At 41.8% G+C, this 14805-nt stretch overlaps 1 protein-coding gene across 1 annotated transcript; it reads right to left on the bottom strand.

Moving 5' to 3' along the window:
* Positions 1 to 550: 550 nt before the first annotated feature.
* LOC115464679 (vomeronasal type-2 receptor 26-like) lies at positions 551 to 13446 on the bottom strand. The gene is made up of 4 exons (XM_030195041.1): positions 12685 to 13446; positions 7816 to 8043; positions 3338 to 3464; positions 551 to 1434 (listed from the first exon to the last, which is right to left on the bottom strand). Exons 1-4 carry the CDS (start codon positions 13444 to 13446, stop codon positions 551 to 553), a joined length of 2001 nt encoding a protein of 666 aa, XP_030050901.1.
* Positions 13447 to 14805: the final 1359 nt, after the last annotated feature.

The following is a 14805-nucleotide window of genomic DNA, read 5'->3' as shown; positions in this document are numbered from 1 at the left end:
AAAAGGTCTGTCTTGTGCCCCCTACTGACAAGGACAAGCTGGAAAACTACTGACCAGTGTCTAACATCCCTTTTCTGACAAAACTTATAGAACAGACAGTCTGTTTCAAAAAAATACTGTGGGATGCTGTAGGACCCTTTTGGCACTCGACAGGCGTGCGTTAGGCCACCATGTTATTTTTTATGTTAATAGCTAACACAGCTTTGTAAGTAGCCCCCAAATGTTACTACTGTTTCACATTAATACGATGAATGCAGGAAGACCCTGAAAAGCTACTCATATGTATAAGGTTTAATCCAACAATGTATCAATGACAAAATTGTTATTGACTGTTATATTTACTTAAATTTTATGTTCAAATTGTGAATAACATCTTATTTTAGCTAAAGTGATAAAAAAGAAAAATATGTGAACTGTAGGATGGCCTTGACCAGTGATGCAGCTTCTGCAAAAACAAACACAGATAAGTCACTTTGGATTAGCCCAACAAATGGTAGCAATAATAAAATAATCTATCATTTGCACAAATTTTAATCATTCCAGTTTTTAGTTAGGAATTTCTACTGTTCCTTTCAGGCCTCAGCAGAATAATGAAGCACTTAGGGAGAAAGATACAGCCCAGAAGCCCAGCACTTGAAGCCAGGATAGCAAATATCTCCACTGCTACTACGTACTTGCCCTTTGTGCTCAGATACGTTGGGATGAAGGAGACCCAGACACTGCAGAACACCAGCATGCTGAAGGTGATGTACTTGGCCTCATTGAAACTGTCAGGTAGATTTCTTGCTATGAAAGCTATGATGAAGCTGATACCAGCCAAAAATCCTAGATACCCCAGAACACAGTAAAATGCAACTATTGACCCTTCATTACATTCAATTAGTATTGTTCCAGTTTCTGATCTCATATTAAGATATGGGAAGGGAGGAGCAGTACACAACCAGATGAGACAGAGAAGAGCCTGAAGAAGGGAACAGGAAAGGACTATAGAGTTTGAGAACCTGGAACCCATCAATTTCCGAAGCTTGTTCCCAGGTTTGGTGGCTTGGAAGGCAATGGCCACAGTAATGGTTTTTGCTAATACAGAGGAGAGTGAAATGGAAAACGTGATCCCAAAGACAATCTGTCGGAGAATACAAGTCACCTTTTCAGGACGGCCAATGAATATCAAAGAACAGAGGAAGCAGAGCATGAGAGAGATGAGGAGAATATAACTGAGGTCTTGGTTATTGGCTTTCACTATGGGAGTGTCTTGGTAGTAAATGAAGATTCCCAGAATAACAGCAGTGATGAGAAAGAGGAAAATTATGATGAAAGTCAAAGTTATCCCCAAAGGCTCTTCATAGGAGAGGAAGGTTATTACTTTTGGGGTGCAGGCATCTCTCTTCTGATTAGGCCATTGGTCCTCTGGGCATGTTATACAAGTATCCATATCTGAGAATGAAAAATATTGTCTTATTATCTCATAGCATCTGTTGCAGAACATACATGAATGTCTATGTACTTTTATAGAAGAGTCTCCATCCAGGCATCTTCTAGGAACCTAAATATTAGTGTCCTTTTATAAACTTACCCCCTATCAGCCAACCACACCTCAAATATTGTATAGTATTCTTGTAGTTGCATAGCACTATTACAAAAAGTACAGAGAAGTTTGATTACATGGATAGATCAAATCTCATATTAGGAAAGGTTAAAGAAGTTAGGGCTCTTCAGCATGGAGCAGAGGGGAGATATGTCAGAGGTCTGTATGAACAGGTAAACATAAAATGTTTGTTTACTCTTTCAAATATTCTTGGACAGCAGAGGCTGGTAAGAATAAAGAAAATAACTTTTTATGTATAATAAAGAAAATAGAAAATATCCTTTTATGTGCAATAAGTAAGAACAAGAGGAATCGTATGTTTTAGAAGAAATGAAACTTATAACAGTATATAAGTGCAGAATAAGAAAGCCAAACTGAGCAGCCTTGCAACTCAGTCTGAATGTCTTGCTGGCTGTGTGACAAAAATGCTCCAGAGGGAACAATCACTTTTGTACCGACTAAGAGAAATACCAGTAAAGATTTTACTTGGTTGCTGCTTATCCGAGTCTGATTGTCTCTCTTATACTAGCCAAGGAGTGTATCTTCAAGGCTTAAGTGTCTTCCCTTCCCAAAGGGCAAGGGACAGAAGTACAGTAGTTAGCTGCATTATGAAAATGTTTAAAGAAATTCCTGGAGGAAAAATTCTTAAAACATTATTAAGGTAGATCTGGGGAAATAAAAAAGCTTATTCCTGGGTAAAAAGGGACATGGAGTATCTACTTTTTGAGATTCTGCTATGTACTTGTGACTTGGATTGACAACTGTTGGAAAGAAGATACAAGGTTAGATGGACCTTTGGTCTAACTCATTAGGGCAACTCTTATGTTCTTATGTTTGCAAATTTGGACAAAAATCCTTGATTACCCACAAAACAGAACATTTGCAGGCTCATTTTCGAAAGAGAAGGACGCCCATCTTTCAACACAAATCAGAAGATGGTTGGTGTCTTGGTATGTCAGGGTGACCAGTGCAGTATGAATGATTGCTCCTCCCACAACCAATGGGCTTGCATTTGGTCGTTTCTGAGATGGGCGTCCTTAGTTTCCATTAACGATGAAAATCAGAAATGACCAAGTCTAGGGACGACCATCTCTAAGGCGACCTAAATGTCAAGATTTGGGCATCCCTGACCGTATTATCGAAACGAAAGATGGATGTCCATCTTGTTTCGATAATACGGGTTTCCCCGCCCCTCCACAAGGATGTTTTGCGAGGACGTCCTCAGCAACACTTGGGCGACCCCTTCGATTATGCCCCCCCATGTGTTCTAAAGTTCTGACTGATATCAATAGATGTCAAGAGTAACAATACCACTAAACACTGGGAAGAACTGTATAATTTTTCCATCATATCAATTCTGTGTGCCCAATATTTTCAAATCCAAATGCTCCCATAAAGCAGCTTACTCTAAAATTTCACCATTAGTGTGGAAATCAACTTACCAACACCTATTTTCTAGGCAGTTAGGGTTCCCTGCTAATCAAGCACTAATCAGTTGCTGCATGGAATATAGCTGTGCTGATTAGCACAGAATATGCCTATTCTCTGCCCCAAAGACACCCAGCACCCCACACTGAATATTGGACCGATAGTACTAAATTTATCTGGATATTGGTGATCAATACCTTGCTCTTTTTGTTTATAGCCATACCCGTTAGTATTTTTACAATGCTGACTGCAAAGGCTGGATATGGGCTCAATGATGAATCACCAGTGCCCAAGGGCATGTCTCATTATAATGTCATCACTCACCAGTTTGGTTGGAGATCTCGCCTTCTGAACAGCGAATACAGTCATAACAGCAAATGGACTTTCCTTCCCTGGTTAATTTCCTGAACCCAGGAAGGCAACTTGGGTTGCATCTGGACTGAGGAGGTGCCTGAGGATTGAGAAAATAATTGTACAAAGTTGTGATAACACTGGAATACGACTTTTCAAATGTAGTTTCTTTGTAAACGTGAGGTGGTTCTAGCCTTTTACATTTTTTGTCTCATTACCAAGCTACTCAGAAGAATATGGGAATGAGGTATGAGAACTATATTTTGAATGGAAGATAAAATATAATATAATTTAATTTAATTTATTTTAATTAATTTTGTTATTTATAAGCTACCTAACCATAAAGTTCAAATTAGTGAGGTTTATACGGTGTAACATAGAACTTAATGAGTGCTTGGCCCAATCTGCACATGTACATTTGGAAGACATAATGCTGAATTGTACTATATGGATCATTAGTGGCCCTCTATGACCCACTGATACTCATTTACTAACAATGATGATTAATGTTGCAACATCAGACATTCGTCATTGGAGCACAACAGCTAGTTTGCTCGCTCAGATCCAAAAAAATCCAAGAGCTTCCACTTCACTATGACATTTACAACACCCTTGCAAAACACCTTCTGTTGAGAAATTCAGTCTGGCTTTACCTTCCAGCCCACACCTGACTGTAAGCAGTCTGAGGTGCAAGATATGGCTGACCACAGAGGCAAGCTGGCAACTTTAAAAGTCATTTGTGGTCATGGCAATACCAATTTCAGTCAGACTGTAGTCAGTAAGCATTCAAAGAATGGCACTGGTCTTCAGAGGTGATCCACAAGGCCCGTATGGCATCTACCAAGCAATAGAACACATCATCAATGTGTGTCCATTCACATGTCTGCCTGGTGATCTTGAAGACCTCACCACCCACTGGCAGTAGTACAGTTAGAGGACTCCTACTGAGCTTATAAGGAACAGTGATCAGATTTGGTATTCTTATACGTTTTATAAAAACACGCATGATAGGGTTTCTGGATAGTGAGGTTGCACAACAGACCGTGGTAGGCCAGGTGCCCTTAAATACAACTAAAGATCCGACAAAAGATGGCAAATCAATAGTGTCAAGTACTAAGCATCATGCAAATAGGAACAACAAACATACTCTGAAATGTCTATATGCAAATGCTAGGAGTCTAAGAAATACGATGGGAGAGTTGGAATATATTGCACCAGGGGTGTATCTGCGTGGGGCCTCAGGGGCCTGGGCCCCCGCAGATTTCGCCCTGGACCCCCCTACCGCTGCCAACCCTCCCCCTCCGTTGCTGTCGCCTACCTTCGCTGGCGGGGGACCCCAACCCCCGCCAGCGAAGGTAAGCAACAGCAATGGAGGGGGAGGGTTGGCAGCGGTAGGGGGGAGGGGGATCGGCAATGGCGGCAGCGGCGGGGGGGGGCTATAATGTGCCCCCTCACTCTGGCCCTGGCCCCCCCTACCGCCGCAGTTCAGATACGCCCCTGTATTGCACTAAATGAAAAATTGGATATAATAGGCATTACTGAGACCTGGTGGAAGGAGGATAACCAGTGGGACACTGTCATACTGGGGTACAAAGTATATCGTAGTGATAGGATGGACCGGACTGGTGGAGGGGTAGCACTGTATACTAACGAGATAGTATACAGATAGACTACAAATTCAGCAGGACACAAATCACACCTTTGAATCATTGTGGGTTGAAATTCCATGTATAAAAGTGAAAAGGACGGTGATAGGAGTTTACTACCATCCGCCTTGCTAGGATGAACAGGTAGACGCAGAAATGATAAAAGAAATCAGAGACGCAAACAAAATGGGCAATGTGACAATAATGGGTGACTACAATTATCCAAATATAGACTGGGTAAATGTAACATCGGGACACGCTAGAGAGATACAATTTCTTGATGAAATCAAGGACAGCTTTATGGAGCAGTTGGTGCAGGAGCCGAAGAGAGAAGGAAAAATTCTAGACTTGGTCTTTAGTGGAGCGCATGATCTGGTGAGGGACGTTATGGTACTGGGGCCACTTGATAACAGTGATCATAATATGATCAGTTTTGATATCAACCTTGAAGAAACTATACACAGGAAGTCAAATACGTTAGCGTTTAACTTTAAAAAAGGAGACTATGATAAAATGAGAAGAACGGTTTAAAAAAAACTTAAGGGTAAAAACTGTATAACAGGCATGGACGCTGTTCAAAAATACCATCCTGGAGGCCCAGGCCAAACATATTCAGCGAATTAGAAAAGAAAGACGGAAGTCCAAAAGACAGCCGGCGTGGTTGAAAAGTGAGGTGAAGGAAGCTATTAGGGCCAAAAGAAACGCCTTCAGAAAATGGAAGAAGGAACCATCTGAAAATGACAAGAAGCAGCATAAGAAGTGTCAAAGCAAATGCAAGTCACAGATAAAGAATGCTAAGAGAGATTATGAAAAAAAGATAGCATTAGAGGCAAAAAAGCATAGTAAAAATTTTTTTCGGTATATTAAAAGAAGGAAGCCGGCAAAAGAATCGGTTGAGCAGCTGGATGACCAAGGGGTTAAAGGGGCGATCAAGGAAGATAAAAATGTAGTGGAGAGATTGAATTAATTCTTTGCTTCGATCTTCACCGCGGAAGATTAGGGTGGGATACGAGGAAGACTTGGGTGGGATACCGGTGTCGGAAATGGTATTTCAAGCGGACGAGTTGGAGAAACTTACTGACTTCACGGTAAACCTGGAGGACGTAATGGGGCAGTTCGGCAAACTGAAGAGTAGCAAATCTCCTGGACTGGATGTTATTCATACTAGAGTACTGATAGAACTGAAAAGTGAGCTTGTGAAGCTACTGTTAGTAATATGCAATTTATCCTTAAAATCGAGCATGGTACCGGAAGATTGGAGGGTGGCCAATGTAACGCCGATTTTTTAAAAAGGTTTCAGGGGAGATCCGGGAAATTATAGACCGGTGAGTCTGATGTCGGTACCGGGGAAAATGGTAGAGGCTATTATTAAAAACAAAATTTCAGAGCACATCCAAGGACATGGATTACTGAGACCAAGTCAGCACGGCTTTTGTGTGGGGAAATGTTGCCTGACCAATTTACTTCAATTCTTTGAAGGAGTAAACAAACATGTGGACAAAGGGGAGCCGGTTGATATTGTGTATCTGGATTTTCAAAAGGCGTTTGACAAGGTACCTCATGAAAGGCTACAGAGGAAATTGGAGGGTCATGGGATAGGAGGAAATGTCCTATTGTGGATTAAAAACTGGTTGAAGGATAGGAAACAGAGAGTGGGGTTAAATGGGTAGTATTCACAATGGAGAAGGGTAGTTAGTGGGGTTCCTCAGGGGTCTGTGCTAGGACCACTGCTTTTTAATATATTTATAAATGATTTAGAGATGGGAGTAACTAGAGAGGTAATTAAATTTGCTCATGACACAAAGTTATTCAAAGTTGTTAAGTCGCGACAGGATTGTGAAAAATTACAGAAGGGCCTTACGAGACTGGGAGACTGGGTGGCTAAATGGTAGATGATGTTTAATGCGAGCAAGTGCAAGGTGATGCATTTGGGAAAAAAGAACCCGAATTATAGCTATGTCACAAGGTTCCACGTTAGGAGTTACGGACCAAGAAAGGGATCTGTGTGTCGTCATCGATAATACACTGAAACCTTCTGCTCAGTGTGCTGCTGCGGCTAGGAAAGCGAATAGCATGTTGGGTATTATTAGGAAAGGTATGGAAAACAGGTGTGAGGATGTTATAATGCCGTTGTATCACTCCATGGTGTGACCGCACCTCAAATATTGTGTTCAATTCTGGTCGCCGCATCTCAAGAAAGATATAGTAGAATTGGAAAAGGTGCAGCGTAGGGCGACTAAAATGATAGTGGGGATTGGATGACTTCCCTATGAAGACAGACTAAGGAGGCTAGGTTTTTTCAGCTTGGAGAAGAGACGGCTGAGGGGAGACATGATAGAGGTATATAAAATAATGAGTGGAGTGGAACAGGTGGATGTGAAGTGTCTGTTCACGCTTTCCAAAAATACTAGGACTAGGGGGCATGCGACGAAATTACAGTGTAGTAAATTTAAAACAAATCGGAGAAAGGTTTTCTTCACCCAACACATAATTAAACTTCGGAATTCATTGCTGGAGAACGTGGTGAAGGCGGTTAGCTTGGCAGAGTTTAAAAAAATGGTTAGATCGTTTCCTAAAGAACAAGTCCATAAACCACTACTAAATGGACTTGGGAAAAATCCACAATTCCGGGAATAACACGTATAGAATGTCTGTACATTTGGGAAGCTTGCCAGGTGCCCTTGGCCTGGATTGGCCGCTGTCGTGGACAGGATGCTGGGCTCGATGGACCCTTGGTCTTTTCCCAGTGTAGCATTACTTATGTACTTATGTACATGGTTCACTGGTTTCCATTTTACATCTGACCTGGCTGAACAAGTCTTCCCACACAATTGTCTTCTCATTGATGTTAAAGCTCTTCTCTGGTGGAGCATAAGGATTATAGCTTCCAACAATGTCATTACTCCGTGTCCCATCAGGTAGAATTACTGTGCTTATAATATCATATCCAATGGCGAGATCACCATTCTCATAAAAAAAAAATTCTTCACCCAGAACATTGTTAAAACGAAGCTTTTTCAGATAATGATGAAGCTAATGGGAAGCAAAACATTTTAATTAATGAACTCACTGCAGGAATACTTTCATAATATCAAACACATATAATCTCATTTTAGGGATGGACTTTAATTTCACAGCAACATGATGTAATGGATTTTATCTGGATAATTATTCCAGCTGCATGTACACGGTTATCTACCTATCTTACTCTACCTATCTTTATAGCTATATAAAAAGCCCTGTGGTTGCCTAGCCCTGATATTCAGTGGCACTAAACCAGACATAGCTATTTCAATATCAGCTCTGACCACGCATGTTTAAAGTGGTGAGACCAGCAGTTATGCCAGCACCCGCATAGCTAAGTGGCAGAAATTAGGACAGCTAATGGTAATGATGGCTAAATCAAAAGGAAAAGTGAAAGAGAAGCTCTAATCCACAGACTGCAACATGGTGGAGATGGATGATGGCACGTTTATTCAAACAATTTCCTCAGCAGTAGTTGAGGCTCTGGATAGACATTTCAAAAGGTATCTGCACAACTGAATGACATGGTCTGAGATAGGGCACTGCATGCAGAAGGTAGAGAAACATACTTCCAACATGGCAGAGGCCTTGTCACAGGCCCAAGCCCAGCTGGTTCTCATGCAGAAACATTTACCTTTGATGACAAGATAGATAATTTGGAGTAAAAGTTGCACAGGAACAACCTCTGTTTTATTGGTTGACTTGAATCTCTGTTTGACTCAGAATTTATAGTTTTAAGAAACCAAGTTGGTGCAAGAGCAAATGTCAGATACGAGGCTGGGGGATTTCCATGCAACTATCAAGGAGATGCTGAAGCAAGGAATTTAAATAAGTCACCTGAGCTGAGAGAAGGTGAAGGGGGGGGGGGGGGGGGGGAGCTGATTGAGATTATTACAAAAAAGATTGAAAGCTGAGTCTGTTGGGGCATGACTGGCAAGAAGTGTGTGTGTGTTGGGGGTGGGGGGTGAGGGTGGAGGTGCTGGAACAGAGAGAGAAAATGAATCAGACCAGGGAACACAGACATAGAGGAGGGGACCAGGGAAAGAGAGGGGAAGTGAGGGGTATGGTGTGAGTGGAGGCACTGGAAAAGAGAGATAAAAGGAAATAATCAGGTGATTAGAAACATAGAAACATGACAGCAGATAAAGGCCATATGACCCATTTAGTCTGCCCATCCTCTATAAACCCTAATTCTTCCTGTTCCTAAAGATCCCATATGCTTATCCCATGCCTTTTTAAACTCTGGAACAGTCCTCGAATCCACCACCTCCACTGGGAGGCCATTCCACACCTCCACCACCCTTTCTGTGAAATAATACTTCCTTGGGTTGCTCCTAAGCCTTAGACCAGGGAACAGAGAGAGAGTAGACATAGAGGAGGGGACCAGAGAAGGAAACCTCATCAACTTGAACTTTATGGTTAGGTAGCTTACATTGCCAACAGAGTGGATAGGAAAAGAAACATGTTGAGTAAGATTAGCGGCAGAGGTTAAACCCAAGAAAGATGATGCAGAGTCAGACAGGGCAGGATGAAGTCACCTAAAAGCAGCAAAGGAGAGTATATGATCAAAAGAAGAAAGCTCATTGAACGCAGAGACAGATAATAAGGGCAGATGTTTTGACAAATTGGAAAAAAGATGTACCCGCTGTGGAAGTAATTTATAAATAAAGCTCTGACATCTGTGCAAGAAATACTACTGTTTGTCGGCCCTCATGCCTGGGATGATGTAAAATAAACTGGAGCCTGGTAGCCCGATGGAAGTAGTCGTGCCAACTCTCCAGGAACCAGTTCCCAGGAATGAGGAGCAGACAACAATCACTAACCTCGTCTCTTACTTCTGAAGCAAGAGAGGAATGGAAACTAATTTCAAGATTTTCCCACTTTGAGAGCACAAATCATCAACTCACCATATAAAATTGTAAACGATTAGTAATTTATTTTAAACTGATGTAACATTTAACATAACATTCAATAAAATTTATAATGTCAATCAAGTAGGTAATTTTCTTTCTCTTTTCTTTTCACAGGTTATCTCTCCACATTACCCAGCATCAGATAAAGTATCCTTATCCTTAATCTCTATTCCTATACCTTACTATATAACTGAATATTATTCAATTTCTTCCCCAGAATTGTTTTCATATAAGGATTTTGATTCTTTGTGTGATTTTTATCTTTTACAGGATTCCCGCACCAACCTTCACTGGAACCAGGTAAGTATTACTCTTTTGTTTCTATCCTACTTCCCTTCCCTTTCCTCTTTTCAAAGTCTTGTTTTCCTAAACGTGTGCAGCAATGCAGTCTTTTTCTTACGCTCCTGTTAGTAGGTCGCTGGTCTTTCTTGTGTGGGGGCCCGTGTTCTCAGTTGCTTCACTCCTCCGCCATGTCTTCTTCCTAACCTCACCCTTAAAAACCAAAAAGGAGGCAAGACCCTTTCTCCCTTTCAGGTACCCCCACTTGATGACACTACTTAATTAAACTATCAAAACTTTGGGATCTACTTAACTTTAAATAAATATAACTAGAATTCCTTAACCTAAAAAAACCTATCCTTATTCTTTTAATCCCTAAATTAATAAAGGATCGATCAGGTGATTAACAGGAACCCAACACAACACCCCACAATCACTCCCCCCCCCCCTGTAATCCCAATATTCACACTCAACTCCAAATATATACAAATCAGCACTACCAGCATTAATTCACCCTTTCTCACCAATTCCTTATTCATTCACTTCCTTTCTGACCAATCACTCCCTTTTCTAAACTCAAATCAACACCACTCACCCTCAAATCACCTATCTCCACCAGCCACACCAAAACACACCCTCTCCTCACCAGATCCCAACTCCTTCTCCCAACCGCCAACGACTCCGTAACCAAGGATACGGAGCTTTCGGTAACATTCCAAGCACTTCCCAAACAATCAGCCACCTCCCTCAAAATTCCGAGCTTCACTGCTGACCGGCGGAATCTTGGCCAGCAGTGCTAAATCCCCATTTTAATTACTGATTTCCCATAGGAAATAATGGGAAAATCAATAATTAAAATAAAAACCCAACTAAACATTATCCAACCTACCCCAAAATTCCCATACACAATAAAACTTTTATTCCCTACCTAGCTGTATTTTCAAAATTTAAATTTAACCCTTTTTAAACCATACCCACTATTTTCCCCCCAAAACCCCTTTTAAAAATCCCAAAATAATTCAAAAAATATCCCCAAAATTCAAACTCTCCCCTCTAGACCTACCCCGTCGAATAAAAAAAATTAACCCTTTCAGAACCCCTTTAAACAGCACCCTATCAAAAACTCCCACTTAAAATATGCAAATTCAAAATCTGACCCGCCATAAAAATCCCCAAAAATTCCCCGACCCCAAAACTGAAAACGAAATTAAAAAAAACTCAAAACCACGAATTTTTAAAAATAAAAAACGCTATTTTCACATTTTAAATTAAATAAATTAAAATTTCGGGACAAAAGACCCCTTACCTTGTCGCTGATTTTCTTCTCACTCGAAGACTGTCGTTGGTTCCGATCGCGGACGTCCCATCACAAAAACGGAGTTCAAAATCAAAAAAACAAAGAAAACCCCGGAGCTCCGGCCAAAAATTTAGTCCCCGGCTTGGGCCTAAACGGAGCTCCAGTCCGGCGCACGCCCCCGATTCGTGCGTGTGGCGTGCCCCCATTGGGAGCACGCCCGCACGTTTCCTCTTCTCTCGCCGCTTCTCATCTCCCGACTCCAGGCCTCAGAATGGGCCTCTCCTGCTTCTTCGTTGCTTCTGCGTCCACAACCAGACCCGATCCCATCTCTCCTGGTCCGGGGACGTCCCCAATCGTCCCCGGACATGCAAAACAACGTCGCTGTTGGCCCTATTCACGGGCCTGCGCCGCCCAAACCCCGAAGCGCTTTTCCCCCCCAAAAAACCAAACCGCGCTGCTTCCCGCCGCTGCTCTGCCACACCGCCCGTGACCCAAACCTTCAGCAGTGCCTCCAAGAAGCCCCAGTTCACAATGCCCAACCCAGGAACGTGCCCAACCGTTCCCGGGTCTCCAAAAACGGCACCGCTGCCTCTTGCCGTGCCTCCAACCTTTCCGCGGCCCTGCCAACAGCAGGGCACAAAGAAATCCACAGCGCTGCATCCTGCAGCGCTCCTCCCTCTCCCTCTGATGGCCCCAGAGCCCCAAACGAGCCTCCAAACACCGGACCCATCTGGTGCAGCTCGCCACACCCCAGGGACGTACTCAGCCATCCCCGGGATCTGTAAACCACGGTGCTGCACTTCGCAGCGCCTCCATTAACTTCCTCTATCCCTCAAACCCTGAAATAACCCAGAGAGCACCATTCCTCCCCAAAACGGCCCCGAATCATCCCTGCCAGCTCTAGACAACACAGAACAGCCCCAGCGGTCCCAGGTAAGTATTTAAAAAAAACTTCTTTTATTTTCCATTAACTCCCTGTATTACACTACTCTCATCATTTTATATATATGCTTTACAATCCACTTGTATCTTTGAAATTGGTGCACATCTCTGATGGTGAGAAGGAAGCATCTGTGTGACTATACAGACTTCACTGCATCTTGCAATTATAGACTATCACTTGTTTCTGAAAATAACATTCCTCCGTCAAAGGATATTTACCTTCCATGGTGAAAAATCCAAAACGTTCTCACGTTCTCCACGTAACAGGATGCTATTTCTAGAACCAGATGTGATCATGTCATGCAGTGCATGAGCCACACCGTACACAGCATTGTACACATTATAACTGCTTCCAAGGATTACGATGTCACAGTGTAAGATGTAGTCAAACGTTTCATCACTGCTGCAGGATCTTTGGATGCTTTTAGGGCACTTGTTGTTACACAGGTCCTTCCACCATGACTCTATGAATGCATCACTTGAAAATAGAGCAGGATTCACCTCACGGACAAATTTGTGAAAGCTTGGAATAGTCCTCTTTCCCACAGTGAAAGCAAAGGTGTTTTTCCTATCAACATTATTAGAGGGAAAGAGAAATAACCATTCAGCTGTTATGATCCAGACCTTTCCCGGTACTTGCCAAATGGGTGTATATCTTATAACATCTGTGAAGTCTCTATTGCAATACAGAATAATCACCTTAGCTGAAGATGTAATGATGGTGTTGTAAATATTGGTAACATTTTGAATCATGATTGAACTGGACTCTTGGATGGTTTCTATGAATTCAATGCAACCTCCACTCTGCTCAATCCCTTCTCTCAGGATCTGCACAGCCCTCATGCTGTTTTCATCATCAGCTGCAATGACACCGACCCAGTTCCAGCCAAAATACTTCAACAGTTTGATTATCCCAGCACAGAGGTGCAGCTCACTAGGGACAGTCCGGTAAAAATAAGGAAACTTAACTGTGTCGCTCATGACAAGATCCCCTGAGATGTAACTTATCTGTTAAAAATAAAAGATTGAATTCATCACCATCTTAGTCGTAAGATTACATTTCATTCACATATCAAATATTTAGAACAGAATTATACTGGGCAGAGTAGAGGAGATAAAGTATTAGATGATAAAGCCAACTGGTATGACGTATTAGAAAAGCTGTACTGAGCTGTTGGGGAGACACAGCAGAGCAAAAGAGGGCTGTGCACAGAAAATGTTTATGTTTTATTTCTTCTTTTTAATTCATTTTAAATGTCTTTGGCTTCTTTTCCTTAAAGTCAATGAAACAAAGATAAGGAATAATGAAACAGTAGGATAAATTCTCCCTTCTCCCCCCAACCTTCCACAGAAGTGACTTCTGTGGCTGCTGCTAAAATACTAAAGTAAAAGCCCCCCCCCCCCCGGACCTTTTTCAATCCCTTTCAAACCTCAGAGACCCTGCATTTATTCACTTTTTCTAAAGGTGGGAACACTCAATCGTTGTTCCAGTCCTGCAGTTTCTGTATCTCAAAATTGCTACTGAAGGGTGGATGTTAATTTTACCTATAGTAGATTTTTGGATGATAGTTTTACCTCCAGAAGGCTGGCTAACACCTGCTGTGTTCCAGGAAATGAAGCTACTGAGATGTGCTCATTGGTTTTAAAATTGGTTCAACAAGAGTTACACTTTAGAACACACTTATCTCTGTCCATCCCCAAATATATGCCTCAACAGTCAAAATAATAAAATATCATCTTCCCAGCAACTTCTGATTAGACATACATCAAACATCACTGTCACTACTTCTTTCACAATGTAGAGGGAAACAGTTTTGGGTGGGTTACTATAGGCAATGCTGTGCACACCTTCATCGAACCAATAAATTAACTTTTTCTCAAACGGTGTAAATTTAGGAGTTAAAAATTATGACCAGCACCACTTAACTTTCAACAGCTTCCAAAGCACCAACAACCTCCACCAACATGGCTAAGTCTTGCTATTTCTTCAGAGGAGAGGTCCAGCTCTATATATCTAGATAGAGGTCTATAAAATAATGAGTGGAGTTGAACGGGTAGATGTGAAGCGTCTGTTTACGTTTTCCAAAAATACTAGGACTAGGGGGCATGTGATGAAGCTACAATGTAGTAAATTTAAAATGAATTGGAGAAACTTTTTCGTCACTCAACGTGTAATTAAACTCTGGAATTTGTTGCCAGAGAATGTGGTAAAAATGGTTAGCTTAGCAGAGTTTAAAAAAGGTTTGGACGGCTTCATAAAGGAAAAGTCCATAGACCATTTTGAAATGGACTTGGGGAAAATCCACTATTTCTGGGATAAGCAGTATAAAATGTTTTGTA

Source organism: Microcaecilia unicolor, chromosome 3 (genome assembly GCF_901765095.1).
Source record: "Microcaecilia unicolor chromosome 3, aMicUni1.1, whole genome shotgun sequence".
In the NCBI taxonomy this organism is placed as follows: domain Eukaryota; kingdom Metazoa; phylum Chordata; class Amphibia; order Gymnophiona; family Siphonopidae; genus Microcaecilia; species Microcaecilia unicolor.
The sequence above is the reverse complement of the archived record's forward strand: the minus strand, read 5'-3'. Positions and strand labels throughout refer to the sequence as shown.